This window comes from Cherax quadricarinatus, chromosome 84 (assembly GCF_038502225.1).
Source record: "Cherax quadricarinatus isolate ZL_2023a chromosome 84, ASM3850222v1, whole genome shotgun sequence".
Taxonomy (NCBI): domain Eukaryota; kingdom Metazoa; phylum Arthropoda; class Malacostraca; order Decapoda; family Parastacidae; genus Cherax; species Cherax quadricarinatus.
In genome coordinates, this window is record NC_091375.1 from 7,732,198 (window position 1) to 7,755,200 (window position 23,003).

Sequence of the window (23,003 nt, forward strand, 5' to 3'; positions counted from 1 at the left end):
TTCTGTTGTAGTTAAGCTGTGTTACTTGATGCTGTTGAATTCACCACTCTGATAGCGAAGAAAAGTTTGAGGTTTGTGGAGAAATGGTGTGTTCAGACGGACGGAAGGTACGTCAATACTGAGAGAGTTGTAGCCTCAGGCAACACTGCCTGACATTCTCAAGGTTGTTTTAACTTTACCACTTGTGCATTTTATATTAAATGGGTTTTGCTACACACACACGCACACGCACAGTGCAAAGTCATGAAGATTGGAGAAGGGCAAAGAAGACCAAAATCTCACTCAAGAAAAAGGATCTTGGGGTGAGTTTAACATCGGGCACATCTCTTGAGGCGCACATCAACCAAATAACTGCTGCAGCATACGGGCGCCTGGCAAACCTAAGAACAGCATTCCAACATGTAAATGAGTCATTCAGGACCCTGTACACTGTGTACGTTAGGCCCATATTGGAGTTTGCAGCACCAGTTTGGAACCCTCACCTAGCCAAGCATGTAACGAAACTAAAAGTGCAGAGGTTTGCAGCAAGACTAGTCCCGGAGCTAAGGGGTATGTCCTACGAGGAGAGGTTAAGGGAAATCAACTTGACGACACTGGAAGACAGGAGAGATAGGGGGGATATGATAACGAGAGCAATCGACAAGGTGGACAGAGACAGGATGTTCCAGAGATGGGACACAGCAACAAGGGGTCACAGTTGGAAGTTATAGACTCGGATGAACCACAGGGATGTTAGGAAGTATTTCTTCAGTCACAGAGTTGACAGGAAGTGGAATAGTCTGGGTAGTGATGTAGTGGAGGCACGATCCATACATAGCTTTGAGAAGAGGTACGATAAAGCTCATGGAGCAGGAAGAGTGACCGAGTAGCGGTCAGTGAAGAGGTGGGGTCAGGAGCTGTGACTAGACCCCTGCAACTACAACTAGGTGAGTACACGCACGTACACACACACTGTCTCTGTCTGTCTCTGTGGCCCTGTGGCTTGGCTGGCAAAGCTCTCGCTTCACAGGCGGAAGGCCCAGGTTCGATTCCTGGCGGGGTTGAAACATTTCAGCGCGTTTCCTTACACCTGTTATCCTGTTCACCTAGTAGCAAGTAGTTGACTAGTGTGGGTGGCATCCTGGGGGACAAGATAGAAGGGCCCAATAAAAAATAAGACAGTCCTCGATGATGCACCACCTTTCTTGGGTTATCCTGGGTGGCTAACCCTCTGGGGTTAAAATTCCAAACAAAATCTTATCTCTCACTCTCACACTCTATCTCTGTCTGTCTGTCTCTGTCTCTGTCTCTCTGTCTGTCTCTGTCTCTCTGTCTCTGTCTCTGTCTGTGTCTCTGTCTCTGTCTCTGTCTCTCTGTCTCTCTCTCTGTCTCTCTCTCTCATGTGCAGCCAACAGTAACAGCCTGGTTGATCAGGCCCTGATCTACCGCAAGGCTTGGTCACAGACCGGGCCGCGGAGGCATTAACCCCCAAAACCCTCTCCAGGTATACACGACACTATAAAAAACACAGTACACGATGGGACAGTACTCGACACATCACACAATACATGGTACACAACCTGACACGTGACCCGACACGTGACCCGACACGTGACCCGACACGTGACCCGACACGTGACCCGACACGTGACCCGACACGTGACCCGACACGTGACCCGACACGTGACCCGACACGTGACCCGACACGTGACCCGACACGTGACCCGACACGTGACCCGACACGTGACCCGACACGTGACCCGACACGTGACCCGACACGTGACCCGACACGTGACCCAACACGTGACCCAACACGTGACCCAACACAATGAACAATACTCAACATACGACCCAACACAATGAACAATACTCAACATATGACCCAACACAGTGAACAGTACACAGTACAAGACCTAGCACAACATGACCCAGCACAACGCACAACCCAACACAATGCACGACCCAGCACAACACGGCCTAGCACAACACAGGGCCTAGCACAACACAGGACCCAGCATAACACAGGACCCAGCACGAGACTCACGACCCAGCACGAGACTCACGACCCAGCAAGAGACGCACGACCCAACACGAGACGCACGACCCAACACGAGACGCACGACCCAACACGAGACGCACGACCCAACACGAGACGCACGACCCAACACGAGACGCACGACCCAACACGAGACGCACGACCCAACACGAGACGCACGACCCAACACGAGACGCACGACCCAACACGAGACGCACGACCCAACACGAGACGCACGACCCAACACGAGACGCACGACCCAACACGAGACGCACGACCCAACACGAGACGCACGACCCAACACGAGACGCACGACCCAACACGAGACGCACGACCCAACACGAGACGCACGACCCAACACGAGACGCACGACCCAACACGAGACGCACGACCCAACACGAGACGCACGACCCAACACGAGACGCACGACCCAACACGAGACGCACGACCCAACACGAGACGCACGACCCAACACGAGACGCACGACCCAACACGAGACGCACGACCCAACACGAGACGCAGGACGCTACGCAATACACAGGACGCTACGCTGTCCACAGGACGCTACACAGTGCACAGGGCACCTCGAGATCCACAGGGCACCTCGCGATCAACAGGACACCACGTGATCCACAGGACACCACGCGATCCACAGAACACCACACGATCCACAGGACACCACGCGATCCACAGGACACCACACGATCCACAGGACACCACACGATCCACAGGACACCACACGATCCACAGGACACCACACGATCCACAGGACACCACACGGTCCACAGGACACCACGTGATACACAGGAGACAATACATGCCAGTACTCGCAATATCTGTCACTTATTAACACTGACCCCCCCGACCCCCACACTGACCCCCTCCCCACACTGACCCCCTCCCCTAACTGACCTGTCCATACACTGTCCCACTGAGGCAGGGTGAGCCAGCCGTGCCCTGCCGAGGCAGGGTGAGCCGGCCGTGCCCTGCCGAGGCAGGGTGAGCTGGCCATGCCTCACCGAGGCAGTGTGAGCCGGCTGGGCCCTGGTGAGGTAGTGTGAGCCGGCTGGGCCCTGGTGAGGTAGTGTGAGCCGGCTGGGCACCACCGAGGCAGGGTGAGCTGGCCGTGCCCACCGAGGCAGGGCGAGTCGGCCATGCCCTGCCGAGGCAGGGTGAGCCAGCCGTGCTCCGGCGAGGCAGGGTGAGGCAGTCGTGCTCCGACAAGGCAGGGTGAGCCGGCCGTGCTCCAGTGAGGCAGGGTGAGCCACCTGTGCTCCGCCAAGGCAGGGTGAGCCAGCCATGGGAAGTATATATTAAATGCAATGAAAAACAGAAGTGCAATCACATTCCTTCATTGCAAATTATGTATGGATTTTTCCCTGTGTGGCCTGGATCTGATCCCGTGTATCAGAAATCTTCCCCATGAGGATAGACTGAGGGCCCTGAATCTGCACTCTCTAGAAAGGCGTAGAATTAGGGGGGATATGATTGAGGTGTATAAATGGAAAACAGGAATAAATAAAGGGGATGTAAATAGCGTGCTGAAAATATCCAGCCAAGACAGGACTCGCAGCAATGGCTTCAAGTTGGAAAAGTTCAGATTCAGGAAGGACATAGGAAAGCACTGGTTTGGTAATAAAGTTGTGAATGAATGGAACAAACTCCCGAGTGCTGTCATAGAAGCTAAGACCTTGTGTAGTTTTAAAAATAGGTTGGATAAATACATGAGTGGGTGTGGGTGGGTGTAAGTTGGACCTGACTAGCTTGGGCTACCAGGTCTGGTGCCGTGCTCCTTCCCTAAGTGGAAGTGACTTGACTAAGTGGTCATTGTTCTAGGCTGCGGGGGCATGGACCTGCTTCACATGGATCAGTAGGCCTGTTGCAGTGTTCCATCTTTTTATGTTCTTGTATAGACATTTAGGAAATTAAATGAGAATGCTGCATCCATATACTGTAGTTCTATGATTTGGCTGCTTGGTGATGGTAGGGGGTAGATAGTAAGACCCAGGGTAATACAAGACTGAGAGATTATTACACAATATGAGCATCCTGGAATAAAGTTCAGTGGTAATAAAGCTAAGGCAAAACAGTACATGATATACTATCAGGAAGCAGTAGTTGTGTAACAAGGATGGCAATACAAAGAACATAGTGAGCTCGTGGTTTACAAAAGTGCAGCATCGCAGAAACTAAGTAAAAGGGAATGGATAATTCAGGAAAGGAAAGAAAGCAACTAAGTGAAAGTGATATAAGATGCTTGAATAAGAAGAGAGAAAAGAAAGCTCGTTTGAAAAGGAGACAGTAGTACAGCCAGACAAGAAGAATGGCTAAGATAATAAGTACTGTAATAGTTTGACTTAACCCTTTGGGGGTCGACAGGTCCTCTCAGAGACATTGTTCTCAGGGTCGGCCAAATTAAAAAAAAAATTATTTTTTGTTATGAAAAGATAGAGATTTTTTTCCCGATCATAATGACACCAAAAGTATGAAATTTGATGGAAAACTTATGGAATTATGCTCTCGTGAAGTTTGCGGTCTCGACGATGTTTACGCATTGGCGATTTTGCCCACTTTGAGCCCTATTTTCGGCCAATTCCAGTGTACTAGTCGACACAAATCATAACTATTTCGCTAGAACTCCATTTTTTCTATCGAATGAGTACAAGAAACCACCCATTTACCGATTTCAACTATCCAATAAAGTGGTCAGAATTGAGCAATTTTGCCAATTTCACACAAATTTCAAAAGATGTCAGTTTCCGAATAGGGTCCAGAATAAACAAGAAAAACATTCCTGGCACTAAAATAACAAGTTCTCTGTTCGTTAGTCACATCCCCAGGCCCCTCTTATATTTCTTTGGCTTTCCACTTTGAATTTTTATTCTTACAAAAAAATAAGATTTACTGTTATGCAGACTACTGCATTAGTGTAGAAATGGTATAAATAATATCAGCGCACTTGTGAAAGAATATTAGACTCACCAGTTGGTGTGTATTGGACGCTTGGCATGATTTGTTTACTTTTGAACTTTGGTAAAAATCGAACATTTCTGCTACTTTGAGCTCAATTTCAAGGTACTTTTCATTGTAAAACCAGTCAAAATCATCTCAATTTCTGTAATATGTCTTCCATTCTATAAAATGAGACCAGGAAAACTAGAATACAACAATAAATACCATATGAAAATACAGTGCAAAGTCGCTGTTTTATTCCAAAAACATGGCAAAGTTTTTTTTTTCTCATTACGCACTGTGTGCTGCAGGATTTTTTTTTATACTGCGCACAGTGACCACATAGACCCATTCTTTCATATGTACGCCTACCAGCTTTCTCTCACTAGAATTGAGGGTGCTAGAATTTAGGCGTACTAGTACGTCAAAAACCCTGGGCCGTAAGATGTACTAGTACGTCCGAAATCCCCAAAGGGTTAAGGAAGAGTTGAACTGTGCATGACTGCTAGTTAAGGGAAGTGTTACATACATGTTATTGTTGTAAAAGTTTACAGTGATCCCTTCAAGGCAGGTGCCTCAGTGCTACTGAAGAGCCCTTGATCTAAGTAACTGCATCTTTGCTTCCCTTCCTTGGATCAAACCTGATTTTTGTCTAGCCATTCCCCAGGAACTTCACAACTTCTGTGGGTTTACTTTCCTCTTCCTGTGTGATTTTAATTGAAGAAGAAGGGAGATGCCACTATGAGGGAAGAAAGGGGCAGAGGATGAGGAATAGAAGTTTGAAGGGGAAATGCTGATGTGATTCAATACAGCCTCTCCTCAGCGACGTACTCGTTTACCGACGACTCGAACTTACGATGGGCTCTCTGACCAGTATGCATACGTAAATAATGTATTAGAGCTGATTTATTCTCTTCTGTTTATTACAGTATACGTACAGTACACTACTGTATAAACATTTAAAAATACGTATACTAAAAATGTTATAAATGGTGCAAAGGTGACATTAAAACAATCTCAAAGATGGTTGACACAAACCCACTACCATTATAGTATGCTTCTTGTTTAGCGATGAATTCGTTTACCGATGTGGTCTTAGGAATGGAACTCCATTGTTAAGTGAGGAGAGGCTTTATTTATAAAAGCAAATGGATAAGAGACACTGACCTATATAACAGTTTAGTAGACTAGCATATAGTCTAAGGTGTAGTCCCAGAAAATATCTTAAGAACAGTAGAGCACCTAGAAAGACACGACTCCTCAGAGATGACTAACACAGGCTCAGACAGTGAATTATAGTTTGAGAATCCTTAAAGTTGTATGACAGTAACAAAAATGAATCAGGAGCGAGTGATAAGTAGACTGCATCTTTCAAGACTATAAGGAAGCATTGGACATAGTGCCACGCAAGGTGCTTGCTGACTTGAAAATTGAAAGAGCAGCTAAAGCAAAAGGGAAGGTACAAGAGTGGCTACAAGAATACTTAAAGAATGTAAGGCAGAGGACAGTGGTAAAAAAGTAGGTGTTAAAGTGGACACTGGTGATAAATAATCCTCTCCAAGAGACTGTGCTTCCTGGTCTGCCATTCAGGATGTAGTAGATACTTGACCTGCAGGAGATAATCTTAAAACTACAGTATATAAACATTGCTACTTACATGTGTGGCATTAATGAGGAAAATGACTTATACAAATTCAACACTTGTTTTTTAATATAATGCAAGATGACTGGATCAGATGGCACTTATTATTGGTCAGTATTGTGGTTATTAGAATTCAGGAGGGTGACCACAACCTTGAAGGAGAGATGCAGCAGACAATATATATATAGCATGAGTTAGGAGTAAGCCACCTTGCACAAAGCCAGTCAATACACATCAGTTGTACAACTTTTGTCATAGTTTCAGTATTCTAAACTTGTTAACTTAAGAACAACCTGGTTGATCAGGCCCTGATCCACCAGGAGGCCTGATCATGGACTGGGCTGCATGGGGGATTGATCCCCCATAATACCCTCCAGGTAGGCCTGTCTTGTATGGGACTCCAACATGAGACCTGCACTCAATCAGACATTGAAACTAGAGAGCTGCTAGAAATTAGAAAGATGGTGCTGTGAGGAAATGCTTGAAAAACTCAATCTAACAACACTAGAAGATAGGAGGAACAGGATGATGTGTAAAATACTAAGGAGATTAGATAAGGACAGAGTGCTGCTGGGAGAGGGCAGCCAGGGGACACAGATGATTGTTATCTTTTCGTAGTCCAGGTATTATCTTTCCCATAGTCTGGTCTTAGACCAGGCTTCCTGGGATTATCTTTCCCACAGGACCCCAATGGAAATAAGTCATTCTGTCTGACTTTTTTGGGTTATCCTAGGTTCTCTACACATGTGCTGCTATGTATGATAATCTATGTAACTGTATTTGTGTATACCTGAATAAACTTACTTACACAGTCTAGTCTCAGACCAGACTTCCTGGTATTAACTTTCCCACAATCTGGTCTCAGACCAGGCTTCCTGATATTAACTTTCCCACATTCTGGTCTTGGACCAGCCTTCCTGGTATTTCTCAGTCTGGTCTCAGACCAGGCTTCCTGGTATTAACTTTCCCACAGTCTGGTCTCACACCAGACTTCCTAGGTTAGAAAGGAAATATTACATGATTAAATATTTTTAAGGAGTACATGGGAAAGTAAAGGTACAGTATGTGTATACTGAATGTAAATAGAAATTTGTAAGATCTGTGGGATATTTTATGTTTGTGAGACTGAAAATATCAACAATTATGCCATATGTGCAAACAATTTAACAGATTGACTCAAAAATTCATAATACCACAATTGTAAATGAATTACAGAGGGTGTTGGATTTAAACCCATGGCAAGTGAGTCATAAAACTCAGAGGCCAGTGTTAACCAGCCATCTGACTGAGTGGTTAGCACACTGACCTGAGAGTTTTACGACTTGCCTGCCATGGCTTCAAACCCCCATCCATTTTGTGATTTATTTAACAGATTTCTAATTTACACTCATTTGATAAGAGGGTAGTACCTCCCTGGATGGTTGCTGTCTACCAACAAGACAAGTCTCAGAGTTGAGGGGTGTGAGCTGTGAAGAAAGGTTAGAGGAGCTAAATAAACCTAATGACACCAGAGGACAGAAGGACCAGGGTAACATGATTAAGATACAAAAAAGACAACGAAGTGGTGGAGGCAGGATCCATACATAGTTATAAGAATAGTTATGATAGGGCTCATGCAGCCAGAAGAGGGGGAGCCCAGTATCAGCCAGCAAAGAGGTGGGGGCTGGAACTGAGGCTGTCTCTGTAACCACAAATAGGCGAGTATCAACCTACCAGTAAAAGATACAGATAAGTGAAATGGATATTAGGACATGTAATGCTTTTTTAGTCTTAGGATTAAGTGCAATGAACTAGATGAAGAGACATTGGAGGCAAATGTCATACACAGTTTAAGTAAAAATATGATGAGTCCCGAGGTCCAGAAATCAATAAAGACTGTCAGTAATAGAGCCAGAAGCTATGACTTGACCCTGCAAAACACAACTAAGTGAATACACACCTTCCAGAAAGTCCTTGTATGACAAGTACATATTATAAAACATCTTGCATCAGGCAAAGGTCAAGATATGACAGTGTTTACTCTTTAAAGAAAAAGAACAGAAAACAAGAGTTAACAGTTAAAGAAGCACAAAAGAACAGCGGAATGGGAATGGCATGATGAGAGGATACTCATCCCACAGAAACACATCTAGTCTGGTACTCCACCTGCCTAGCCCAGGTGCCAGCAGTTATTCTTCAAGGTTCACCCTCCTCTCCTATACAGCACACTAGATCTAGTTTCCATACACTTACTCTATTCCCCCCTTCACCCACAACTAAACCATCAACCTCTCTCAGTGAAATTATACATATTCTCTTTCCCTCAGCACCTACCCAACAAACCATTCCCTAAATCACTAATGTCCAATCTTGTCACCACACCTAAACCTCACCCATCATCAACTATACTCCAGTCCATCCACCATCAACATGTGACATAACCTCCTCCTCCATCCCCAGTGTGCAGTCCACACAAGCTCAACTTGAAACTACCATGTGTGTTGTCTCCTGTACCAGCTTATACTTATTTACCCTTCATAACTGCATCTATCTAGGTAGTAGGTTGGTAGACAGCAACCGCCCAGGGAGGTACTACCGTCCTGCCAAGTGAGTGTAAAACTGAAGCCTGTAATTGTTTTACACGATGGTAAGATTGCTGGTGTCTTTTTTTATCTGTCTCATACACATGCAAGATTTCAGGTATGTCTTGCTACTTCTACTTACACTTAGGTCACACTACACATACATGTACAAACATATATATACACACCCCTTTGGGTTTTCTTCTATTTTCTTTCTAGTTCTTGTTCTTGTTTATTTCCTCTTACCTCCATGGGGAAGTGGAACAGAATTCTTCCTCCGTAAGCCATGCGTGTTGTAAGAGGCGACTAAAATGCCGGGAGCAAGGAGCTAGTAACCCCTTCTCCTGTATATACATATTACTAAATGTAAAAGGAGAAACTTTCGTATTTCCTTTTGGGCCACCCCGCCTCGGTGGGATACGGCCGGTGTGTTGAAAGAAAGAAAGAAAGAACTGCACTTATGATTTAATTACACCCTCTTTTGTTTTACCTAGTCATCATGGCCCCTAGAGTGCACAGTATATAGTAGGCAGTCTCTCTAAGCATCAAATAAAAAGCTGTGAAAAAAGAAGTTAGAATTAGTGCATTGGTGTGTAAATATGGATTTCCACAATTCCCTACTATTACTAAGCAAAAAGAAATTATAAAGAATATTAAAGTGGCTGATGATTCTAAGTTATTGAAAAAAAGGGCAGAAAAATTATCATAGAGCTGGAAAGACTGTTGTTGTGGGTGAGAGTAGCAGATGAAGGAAGATATGGTAAAGAGAGCAACAGATGAAGAAAGATAGTGCCTTTAACCCTTTGACTGTTTTCGACGTATAAATACGTCTTACGAGCCAATGTTTCTGACGTATATATACTCAATAATTCTAGCGGCTTCAAATCAAGTGGGAGAAAGCTGGTAGGCCCACATGTGAGAGAATGGGTCTGTGTGGTCAGTGTGCACCACATAAAAAAAATCCTGCAGCACACATTGCGTAATGAGAAAAAAAAAACTCTGATTGTTTTTTTTGGAATAAAACGCCGACTTTGAGGTGTATTTTCGTATAGTATTTATCGTTGTATTCGCGTTTTCATGGTCTTAGGTGATAAAATGGAAAACATATTACAGAAATAGAGATGATTTTCATTACTTTTACGATGAAAACGACCTTGAAACTGAGCTCAAAGTAGCGGAAATGTTCGATTTTTACCAATGTTCAAGAGTACATAAATCACACCACACGTCCAATACACGTCAACTGGGGAGTCTAATATTCTTTCACTAGTGCATTGATATTATTTATACCATTTTTACAATAATGCAGTCGTCTGCATAACAGTAAATTTTGTATTTTTTTGTATGAATAAAAAATCAAAATAGAAAGCAATAATAATATAAGAGGGACCTAGAGATGTGACTAATGAACAGAGCATATGTTATTTTAGTGCCACGAATGTCTACCTTGTTTATTCTGGACCCTATTTTGAAATTGGCATCTTTTTTATTTTGCGTGAAATTGGCCAAATTGCCAATTTCTGACCACCATATTGGGTAGTCCAAATTAGTAAATGGGAGGTTTCTTGTACTCAGCTGATAGATAAAATGGAGTTCTAAAGAAATAGCTATGAGTTTGGTCAACTGGAACAATGGAATTGGCTGAAAATTGGGCTCAAAGTCGGCGAAATCGCCGATACGCATATGTCGCCGAGACCGCTAACTTCGCGGGAGCATAATTCCACGAGTTTTCGACCAAATTTCGAACTTTTGGTGTCATTACCATCGGGAAAAGATTCTCTATCATTTCATAAGAAAAAATATTTTTTTTTTTTCAAAAATTGAGCGACATAGAATGACAGTTTCAGAGAGGGGCCTGAAACAGTCAAAGGGTTAAGTTATATCTGTGAGTGTCTTAAGTCCAAGCCACAGTAAAAGTTGCACTTCTTGGGTCTTGGGACAAATTACCATAAAACCATGTATGTATTTTGTGGTTTGCATAATGATAGTTTTGAGATATTTTATGTCTTGAACAAATTAATATTGTAACTGAGGGACCACTGTACTTACCGTTCCTGGGTAGCTCTTTTTCCCCCATGGTAATTTATTTTTTTACCACAGGCTATCTCCCAAGAACATATCATAACCCTCCCCACAAAAAAAGAAACACATTCTCCTTCATTTATTCAGTAGCTGTTTTGCCAGAAGTATCAGACATCACAATTCAGTAATAAAATAATAATAATAATAATAGTGAATTTAAGTTTCTAAGGAGTTCCAATAAAAAGGTAATTCTAAAGAATTAGTTTAAAAGACTGAAGAATGAAGGAAGCAGGGATGGCTCACTAGGAGCAACATTAAAGTCTGCAAGGAAATGAAAAAACAATTTAAGGTGGTGTACAGTGTGGAGGGCAGTGCCAGAGTTAAAGAGGAAGTGTTGACCAAGAGAGACTGAGACACCACTAACAGCTAGCTAGCATTTTTAAAACTAGTTAGAAAACACCTTATCTCCTTAACCTATCCTAGCCCATCATAAATAAATAAATATATAAAAACTATACATGCATTTGCTCAATATCATGAATGTAGTTGAAACATTATAATCAGTATATATACTTATTCTCAATATCTGTAATCCTCTCGAGTGTTAATCATTCCATTGTGTCTGCCTTAGGTTAATAATCAAAACTGTAATTCTTGTCTACCAAACTTGTTAAAGCCATATCATGAACTAATAGAATAGTCAGTTTTCTTGTATTCATTGTAACTCACTTAATGACCATATGTACAATTACTGCACTATTATTGCCTTATTAATCTTAAGTTAGTCTTACGTTTTCCTGAAATGCTCTTCATAAAAAAGGGGCTTTTGGCATGTACACCCAGTTGTTATACTCCTTTGTACAAACGTGGATCATGCTAAAATAAATTTTTTATTATTTTCATTATTATAAGATACTACAGTAAGAGTTACTCGGCTATGTTAAATATGCTTGGATTTAAGTGTCACTATGGTTTTTGAGAAAGGTGGTACTGGTATTATGAACTACTCTATCCAATCAATATGAAGTTAATGGCTTATTGTTAATATATTCATAGAAAGAGTTAAACCCATGTGGATGAGTCGGTGCTGGCATGGAAGTAACAAGTCAGTGGAAAACGATGAATGTAGTCCATATCTTCAAGGAACATGTAGTTCACATGGAGATTATAGTTGTAAACACTACAATATGACCTGGACAGACTGCAGGGTTGGTCAAACAAGTGACTTCAAGGAAGAAAAACCAAATAGTAAAACATGAAAGCTTGGGAGAGGGAGAAAGATCAGAATCAAGAGCACAGTACTTGGTGGCACATACTGTATGCTACTAACCTTGGTATGTTTGTGTGCTTATTCAATTAAGACAGTATATTGTCAAGTCCTTTATAAATCATGTGCTTGATTCTCAAAAAATAAAAATATGTACTGTATCACGGTCATATACCATGAACTGTAAGATCATAGCAGCAGCTTTCAGTGTACTCTACAGTAGGGCCCCTCTTTACAGCGTTTTGCCTTACGGCATTCCGCTAATGCAGCACACTAACAGCACCTTTCAAGGCAGGTGGAATTGCTGACCTAGAAAATGTACAGAGAACCTTCACGGCGTGCATAACAGAGATAAAACACCTCAATTACTGGGAGTGCTTGAAGTTCCTGAACCTGTACTCCCTGGAACGCAGGCAGGAGAGATGCATGATTATATACACCTGGAAAATCCTAGAGGGACTAGTACCGAACTTGCACACGAAAATCACTCACAACAAAAGCAAAAGACTCGGCAGATGATGCAACATCCCCCCAATGAAAAGCAGGGGTGTCACTAGCACGTTAAGAGACCATACAATAAGTGTCAGGGGCCCGAGACCGTTCAACTGCCTCCCAGCATACATAAGGGGGATTACCAATAGACCCCTGGCTGTCTTCAAGCAGGCACTGGACAAACGCCTAAAGTCGGTACCTGACCAGTCGGGCTGTGACTCGTACGTTGGATTGCGTGCAGCCAGCAGTAACAACCGGGTTGATCAGGCTCTGATCCTCCAGGAGGCCTGGTCACAGACCGGGCCGCGGGGGCGTTGACCCCCGGAACTTTTTCCAGGTAAACTCCAGGTAATAACTATATGGCTCCCTGTCTTTCTAATACGGCACGCGCCACCCGGTTTGTTTACATTCTCCATGAGCACCACATCTCTCCGTTATGTTTGGAAAATTTCCAAAATTTCAAGTGTTTTAAAGTTATTTCATATTTTATATATACGTACTCTGATAATGATGCTTGTGTGCACCTGTACCTAAGTAAACTTACTGTGCTGGCATGCAGGTACACATGAAAATCACTAAGAGTGTCTTATTAGTCTTGAAGATGCCATATTAATAATGATAATAACACACAATAGTAATCACTCTGAAGTGCATTAAATGTTGTATAAAACGTTAATATAGACATTTTGCTTAATTCATCTATGACATTTTTTCAAAATTACATAAACACTCTACGTAACATGCGTGTTCGGCTGGTTTGTTTACGTAACTCTCGTCTCTCCTCTCATGTACTCTCTCTCTCTCGTTTATTCGTTTAATTCATTTAATTTTTTTCCCCATCATGCATTTCGTGGGGCAGGACTTTTTTTTTTTATATGGTTCACACTTACCACATTGACCCATTCTCATATATCTTAAGCCAGTATTTACCACTCACAGCTTATCTGAGTGAGTTGAGCTCTTGAGTAGAACTATGGCACTGACCCAGCATTCAGTCTAGAACTACGGCACTGACCATTAAGGGGTTAAGCCAATTCCATTAATCAAGACAGCCAAATTTCTAGCTATTTCACTAGTATGCCTTCTGTTTTATTGAATGAGCATAACTACCTGCCCATTCAACTATCAAAACTACTCTATAAAGTACACAGAAGTTGGTAATTTGGCCAATTTGAAGATTTACTTTATTTCTTGATTAATAAAATATAACCAGGAATGATTGATCATGGTGCACAGTATCCAAATATTGAATCAGACCTAATAAAAACCTATAAAGCAGATAGGGGCTGGGGATGAAGGGCAGAGACCTAACCTATCCTCAGGAATGTTGTCAAAAATCAAATACATACTTCCAATATTTTGAGACTGATTTTAAGATACTTCAAGTTCTGAAAGCAACCAAAGTCATGTTTTTCATTCTCTCAAATGATACCAAGAAACAGCCAGTCGTGTGTTGCAGTTTTTTTTATACCTACTGTGCACACTTGCTGCACAGACCCATTCTCTCATTTCTAGACCAAAATTTCTGTTCATAGCTCATCTGTGGGAGCTGAACTCACATGTGGGTCTACATGAGTGACTCTGGCATCAGTGATGTAGATCTACAGATGAGACAGTGAATGGGTTAAGGAATGATTGCTAAACTTTATTAGTAGTAGGCTTTGTTTTTGTGTACCATATTACTGTACAAAATAATTCCAAGAGTGGTAAGTGAAAGTTAAGTGTCTGAAGTGTTATTTTGTGATACTGTAGATTATATTGAATAATACAGTAAATAAACTTGAAGCAAACAGCAAAATGATGTCCCAAGGTGTTGGCATCAATGCAATGGATCGCTTGCGTCTGGACTCCCCTGACAGAAGAACTGCTTGGAAAGAAGAGAAGGAACGCAAATTGGCTAAGTTGAAGCAGTTGCGTGCAGAGAGAGAGAACAGACGAAGAAAACAACTGGAAAAAGAGGTGCTAGTCTTTCTAAGATGTATTATGTATATTTTATGCTACTTTTACACACAATACTGCACTGTTGTAAGCATATAAAACATTATTTTGAGTACAGATCACAAACTGGGTGATCAGTCTTGTATATATTTATGAAATGTTCTGAGTCAAGGATAGTGCTCTATTGTCTTTATTGTATCCTCATAACAAGTGAATGTGCTGTTAGTTTGTTAGAAACTGGATTCCTTATAAATTGATATATTTGTTTTTGTGCAGGCTCAGGAAGCAGCAGTGCGAGCCAGCAGTGTCCCTCGCGATGATCAGGACTTGGATAAGATGCTCTCCTCACTTGGAGTGGCTCCAGTTTCAGGTAACCCTATTTTTCCTTATCTCAAATAGTAGGTGTAGTTTTTCCTGTGCTATTCTTAGTTGTTACACACGACTGTATAGTGAACTCTCTTTAACGAACTAATTGGAGGAAGAGTGGGTGTAAAATATTTCCAATTGTCCCAAATTTCCGAATTATAAAATAAATTTTTCATAATTGTCTGGTTATCTTTTGAACTAGTGGACTTGGTCTGCTAATGCAGAAGAGAACCAGATACTAAGAATACAGGTACTACAGTACAGTATTATACTGTAATTTTATGGTACTGTACATAATTTACAATAATTTTACCTCCCTTTTTGTGCTGGAGAAATGATGTATAAACTATGTTGATTGATATTAGTGATTCAGAATAACTTTTATTCTTAGTCAGAGGAGCTGTAAAGTTTTACTATCATCCCTACACTAAACTTAACAGTATAGTCTGTAAGTTTGTCCTTGCTTTTATGGATATCAGATAATGTTTCTTAATACCATATTCCTAACATACCCATGCCACTGTGATGACAGCCTCAACCTATTTAGTTTCTGCTTGACAGTGAGAACCACAAGTTTCCTCCTGGCACAACCACTTACTTAAACCCTTCAGGGGCCCAGACTCCCGATCTGAAGCTTGTCCACAGGGTTCAAGAATTTGAAATTATTTTTTTTTATATTTTTTTCTTATGAAATGGTATGAAATTTGATGGAAAACTGATGAATTTTGCTGTGTCAGCATTATTTACACATTGGCAATTTTGCCAACTTTGAGTCCTAATTTACTTAGGTAATTATATTGTTCTAGCAGAAATAAGATAAAAACACCCATCACACTTTTGTATCATTTGCAAATGACACTAAAATATGCATGAAAGTCACTATAGTAGAGGACAGGGAAAAATTACAGGAAGACATAAGTAGGGTTTTTCAATGGGCAGTGGAGAACATGATGTTCAGTGGTGATAAGTTCCCGCTGCTTAGGTATAGAAAGAATGAACTCAAAAGGAACACTATATACAAAACTCAAGAGGGTCACCAAATAGAACGAAAGGAACACGTAAAAAACCTGGGAATAATTATGTTGGCTGACCTTTCTTTTAAAGACCATAACAAGACAAAGATCACGACAGCCAGGAAGATGATGGGGTGGGTATTGAGAACTTTCAAAACCAGGGAAATAATGCCAATGGTGACACACTTCAAATTGCTAGTGCTCCCTCATTTAGAATATTGCTCAGTGCTGGTGGCCCCATTCAAAGAGGGAGAAATGTCAGAGCTGGAACAAATTCAGAGATTGTTTATGGCTCACATTGAGCCAGTAAAGCACCTAAATTGCTGGAAACGCCTTCAGGTCTTGAACATGCACTCATTGGAGCTGAGGAGAGAGAGATGCATGATAATATATATATGTATCTGGAAAGTATTCGAGGGCCTGGTCCCAAATCTGCACACTGCCATAACATACCAGAGTGAGAGATACGGGAAGAAGTGCAAAATAAACCCAGTGAGGAGCAAGGGTGTGGTGGGGACAGTAAGGGAACACTGTCTCAACATCTGGGGTCCCAGACTACTCAACATCTCACTAGATGTCAGAAACACGGCTGGGATGAGTGTAGAACCGTTCAAGAGGAAACTGGACAAGTTTCTTCACCAGGTGCCAGATCAATCAGGCTGTGATGGATGTATGGGGCAGCAGACCTCCAGCAGCAACAGCCTAGTTGACTAGGCAAGCACCAGATGAGCCTGACCCATGGCTGGGCTCCGAGAGTAGTGAACTTTTGAAACTCTTCAAAGTTATATCAGTGGTAAAGGCATAGGTAGTAGGTTGGTAGACAGCAACCTCCCAGGGAGGTACTACCGTCCTGCTAATGAGTGTACAACGAAAGCCTCTAATTGTTTTATGTGATGGTGGGATTGCTGGCATCATTTTTCTGTCTCATAAATATGCAAGATTTCAGGTATGTCTTGCTACTTCGACTTAGGTCACACTACACATACGTGTACAAATGTATGTACAGTGGAACCCCGGTTCACGATATTAATCCATTCCTGAGAGCTCATTGTAAACCAAAATTATTGGAAAGCGAATCAATTTTCCCCATAAGAAATAATGGAAATCAAATTAATCCGTGCAAGACACCCAAAAGTATGAAAAAAAAAACTTTTACCAAATGAAATATTACGTTTAATGCAATGTAATTACAATAACAATAATAACAATAGAATAATCACAATAGAATAATTGACACTTACCTTTAATGAAGATCTGGTGATGATTGATGGGATGGGAGGAGGGGAGAGTGTTGAAGTTTTTAATGTTTAGAAGGGGAATCCCCCTCCATTAGGGCTTGAGGTAGCAAGTCCTTTTCTGGGGTTACTTCCCTTCTTCTTTTAATGCCACTAGGACCAGCTTGAGAGTCACTGGACTTCGTCGCACAACATATCTGTCCATAGAGGCCTGTACCTCTCGTTCCTTTATGACTTTCCTAAAGTGGTTCACAACATTGTCAGTGTACAGGTTGCCAACACGGCTTGCAGTAGCTGTGTCAGGGTGATTTTCATCAAAAAAGGTTTGCACTTCAAGCCACTTTGCACACATTTCCTTAATCTTTGAAGTAGGCAACTTCGTCAATTTCTCTCTCCCCTCCTCCGAAGCAGTTTCCTCAGGTCTGGCCTCTTGCTGATGAAGATGATCTAGCAGCTCATCAGTGGTTAGTTTGTCATTGTCCTCCTCCACCAACTCTTCCATATCCTCCCCACTAACCTCCAACCCCAAGGACTTCCCCAATGCCACAATGGATTCCTCAACTGGCATAGGATTCTCAGGGTTAGCCTCAAACCCTTCAAAATCCCAAGGTCCTCTTAGTCACTCCCTCCTAAGCCTTACCTATAAGGTTTACACAATTGAGGATATTAAAGTGATCCTTCCAAAACTCCTTTAGAGTCAATAGAGTATCTGTGGTCACTTCAAAGCACCTTTCAAACATAGCTTTTGTGTACAGTTTCTTGAAGTTGGAAATGACTTGCTGGTCCATGGGCTGCAGGAGAGGAGTGGTATTAGGAGGCAAAAACTTGACCTTAATGAAGCTCATGTCCCCACAAAGTTGCTCTGCCAAGTCTGTAGGATGACCAGGAGCATTGTCTAACACCAGGAGGCACTTAAGGTCTAATTTCTTTTCAATTAGGTAATTTTTCACATTGGGGGCAAATGCTTGGTGTAACCAGTCGTAGAAAAAGTCCCTAGTGACCCATGTCTTAGTGTTTGCCCTCCACAGCACACACAAATTAGCCTTGAGGATATTCTTTTGCCTGAACGCTCTGGGAGTTTCTGAGTGATACACCAATAAAGGCTTCACTTTGCAATCACCACTAGCATTGTCTAACATCAGAAGAGTAAGCCTGTCTTTCATAGGCTTATGTCCTGGGAGTGCCTTTTCCTCCTGAGTAATGTAAGTCCTGCTTGGCAATTTCTTCCAAAACAGGCCTGTTTCGTCACAATTAAACACTTGTTCAGGTTTCAATCCTTCAGCCTCTATGTACTTCTTGAATTCATGCACACATTTTTCAGCTGCTTTTTGGTCTGAACTGGCAGCCTCACCATGCCTAATCACACTATGTATGCCATTACGATTCTTAAATCTTTCAAACCAACCTTTGCTGGCCTTAAATTCACTCACATCACCACTAGTTGCAGGCATTTTTCTAATTAAATCCTCATGCAACTGCCTAGCCTTTTCACAAATGATCGCTTGAGAGATGCTATCTCCTGCTATCTGTTTTTCATTTAACCACACCAATAACAGTCTTAACATTTTCTAACACTTGCGGTCGCTGTTTCGTAATCACAGTTGCACCTTTTGCAAGAATAGCTTCCTTGATAGCCGTTTTCCTGCTCACTATAGTAGAGATGGTTGATTGGGATTTACTATACAACTCGGCCAGGTCCGACACATGCACTCCACTTTCATACTTTGCAATTATCTCTTTCTTCATTTCAATAGTCATTAGCACCCTTGGTTTCGATGGGTTGGCACTAGAAGCTTTCTTGGGGCCCATGGTGACTTATTTTGCAGAAACAAGCACCAAAAACCGTGATAATATGGATAATATCGAATGTACCGAATGTATCCTTAGATGCGCGCACACTGGCTGGCTTGTAAACACTGGCACACATGGGGCAGTTCAGGCCACACGTGGACACATCTCATACGAATCGTATCGCATACCGGGTTTTGTAACGGGAACCGAGGCAAATTTTTTGCGATATAATGCTTCGGATACCGGATTTATTGGATACCAATGGCTTCACGAACCGGGAGTCCACTGTATACACACACCTGTCTGGGTTTTCTTCTATTTTGTTACTAGTTCTTGTTCTTGTTTATCTCCTCTTATCTCCATGGGAAAGTGGAATAGAATTCTTCCTCCATAAGCTGTGCGTGTCATAAGAGGCAACTAACATGCCGGGAGCAAGGGGCTAGTACTCCATTCTCCTGTATACATTACTAAAGTTAAAAAAAGAAACTTTTGTTTTTGTTTTTGGGCCACACACTGCTTCGGTGGGACATGGCCAGTTTGTTGAAAGAAGAATAATTATATTATCCCAGTTGACCAAATTATTAGCTATTTTGCTAATACACTTTCCATTTTATCAACTGAGCACAAGAAACTGCCCAATAAATTATTTCAATTACCCAATAAAGTGATCAGAAATTGGTAATTTGGCTAATTTCACAAAAATTTCAAAATATTTCAGTTTCAAAATAAGGTCCAAAATAAACAATGCAGGCATTCCTGGCACTAAAATAACATTTCCTTTTTTCATTAGTTACATTCCCAGCTTTATACATGAATTCCATTTTTATTTTTATTCACAAAGAATTTTTATTCACACCAAAAAACAGAGTTACTGTTATGAAATATTGTAATAACCACTTTGAGGGTCCTTGTCCACAGAGTCCAAGAATTTATTTTTTTCTTATGAAATGGTAGAGAATCTTTCTTTCTGAAGGTAATAAAACAAAAAGTACGATATTTGATTGAAAATTGATGAAATAACACTACCGTGTTATTTCAGCGGTATTTACACACCATCAAGTCTGCCCACTTTGACTCCTATTTTAGGCACCATGGGCACAATAAGAAAACACTGTGCCAACATTTATGGGCCTCAACTATCCAACCTTCTACCAGTAGACATGGGACAGATGTAGAAAATTTCAAAAGGAAATTGGATTGCCACCAGATCAGCAGGGGCTGTGATGGATGTGTGGGCCAGCGGGCCACCAAGAGGAACAGTCTTTCTGACCAGTCAGTCATGAGAAAAGCCTTGCCCTCAGGCAGGGTTGCAAGAGTATAAAAACTTGAGAAACTTCACAAGTATATCACAGTTACATATCTTATTAATTACACTATGTAACCCTTGTCTTTCTTTAATCTTGACCATAATTTTGACTTTAGTCTCTACCATTATCCTTTATCACATTATTACTACTGTTGCTTTTTATTTCACTTTGTTGTGATTTTTATCCTGCCTACCCAGCTACTGTATAAATTTTGACTTGTATTCCTAAATAATGTAACCAACCAAATAATTTTTCTCATGTGATCAAATCTTGTATATATTTAAATTTAGTCCCATAAACATCTCATTTAAAAAGTTTCACTAACTGTAGGTATACTCTTCAAAACTTCACTATTGTGTCCCACATCTTTACTGTAGTATTGTAATAACACTACTGCTCTCTCATTTACCCGTCTTTCACCTATAGAATTTATGCTTGGAGCATTATCTCGTCTGTCCACCTCAAAACAGATATCACACACCAGAGGAAAGCTATCAAAACCATGATGAACAATAATTTTACATAATAAACTGTTCTTATTCAGATCCCTGGGCCTGGTAAATATGTATTGTACATTCTGATGCTGATGTTCGCCTAATACATTTCTAGTAATACTGTAACAGGAGACTGTCGTCTCTCTGTAAACAAATATCTCTTCGATATTCCTTGGATTTGTCTGAACCTGCATACAAACTCCATGCATATAGAAGGACCAAATTGTGGAATAATTAGCCAGTTGAATTAAAAAAAATTTTCTAACTGAATTCAGATGCCGATTTAAAAAATTTGCATTTTATGTACAGTGGACCCCCGGTTAACGAACTTTTTTCATTCCAGTAGTATGTTCAGGTGCCAGTACTGACCGAATTTTTTCCCATAAGGAATATTGTGAAGTAGATTAGTCAATTTCAGACCCCCAAACATACACATACAAACGCACTTACATAAATACACTTACATAATTGGTCGCATTTGGAGGTGATCATTATGCGGGGGTCCACTGTATTTCCCTGAAACAATCTAATGTAACTCCAGAAATTATACTATTATACTTTTATGTCTAAGTCAAGCAAAGGTGCAGTGGGCACAAACACAGCACTTTGTCAGCATTTGTGGCTCTAGATTGATCAGCATCTTACAAGATATCAGAAATATTGCCAGGACAAGTGTAGAAGTCCCTCTATCAAGTAACAGCTCAACCAGGCTGTGATTATTTATGTGGGCCAGTGGGCCACCATCAGCAACAGCCTGGTTGACCAAGTAAATAGAGAAACCTGGCTCAGGGCCAGCCAGGCTCAAGGTGCAAGAAAACTTGAAATTCATCAAAGGTATATATACTGATAACCTGCTATTATATCCTCGATGTATTTTTGTGGGTAATAAAATAATCTAAGATATTGCAGAGCAAGTAGTGCTGTATCTCTCTCCTTGACATAGATACTAAACCCTTTCACTGTCGAGACCCCTGCTCACAAACTTGCTGTCACTGTCGAAGAATTTAAAAAAAAAAATTATTTTTCTTATGAAACGATAGAGAATCTTTTCTCAATGGTAATGACACCAAAAGTACAAAATTTGATGGAAAACTTATGGAATTACGCTCTCACGAAGTTAGGGGTCTTGGCGTTATAAACACATCAGCGATTTCGCTCACTTTGAGCCCTATTTTCAGCCAGTTCCATTGTTCCAGTCGACCAAATGCATAGCTTTTTCACTAGAACTTCATTTGTTCTATCAGTTGAGTACAAGAAACTACCCATTTACTGATTTCAACTACCCAATAAAGTTGTCAGAAATTGGCAATTTGGCCAATTTCACACAAATTTCAGAAGATACCAATTTCAAATTAGGGTCCAAAATAAACAATGCAGACATTCCTGGCACTAAAATAACATTTTCTCTGTTCATTAGTCACCTCTCCAGGCCCCTCCTTTATTACTCTTGCTTTCCATTTTGAATTCTTATTCACACAAAAAATTGAAGATTTACTGTTATGCAGACTTCTGCATTATTTTAATAATTGTATAAATAATGTCAACCCATTCATGACTGTGTATTAGACTGGCCAGTTGGATGCGTTTTGGATGATGATGTCATTTGTTTACTCTTGAACATTGGCAAAAATCAAATATTTCAGCTAATTTGAGCTCAATTTCAAAGTACTTTTCATCATGAAAGCAATCAATATCATCTCTAGTTCTGTAACATATCTTCCTTTCTGTCAAATGAGACCAAGAAAACGAGAATACAACCATAAATACCATACAAAAATACACCTCAAAGTCGGTGTTTTAAACCGAAAACATGGTCTTAGTTACTTTTTCTCATGCACTGCGTGCTATAGGATTTTTTTTTTGTACTGTGCACATTGACCACACAGACCCAGACTCTCTCATGTAGGTC

At 41.2% G+C, this 23,003-nt stretch overlaps 1 protein-coding gene across 27 annotated transcripts in view; it reads left to right on the plus strand.

The window, feature by feature from the left end:
* sw (short wing) overlaps positions 1–23,003 on the plus strand; it is a 187,712-nt gene that overhangs the window by 14,511 nt on the left and 150,198 nt on the right. For 19 of the 27 annotated variants that reach the window (XM_070102998.1, XM_070103016.1, XM_053799390.2 and 16 more), the window contains exons 2-3: positions 14,703–14,909; positions 15,165–15,258. In XM_070102998.1, coding sequence (XP_069959099.1) covers positions 14,748–14,909; positions 15,165–15,258 — 256 coding nt within the window. In that variant the 5' untranslated portion in view covers positions 14,703–14,747. The remainder of the gene's footprint in view (positions 1–14,702; positions 14,910–15,164; positions 15,259–23,003) is intronic. The other 8 variants (XM_070103002.1, XM_070103013.1, XM_070103009.1 and 5 more) reach the window with 3 other exon arrangements.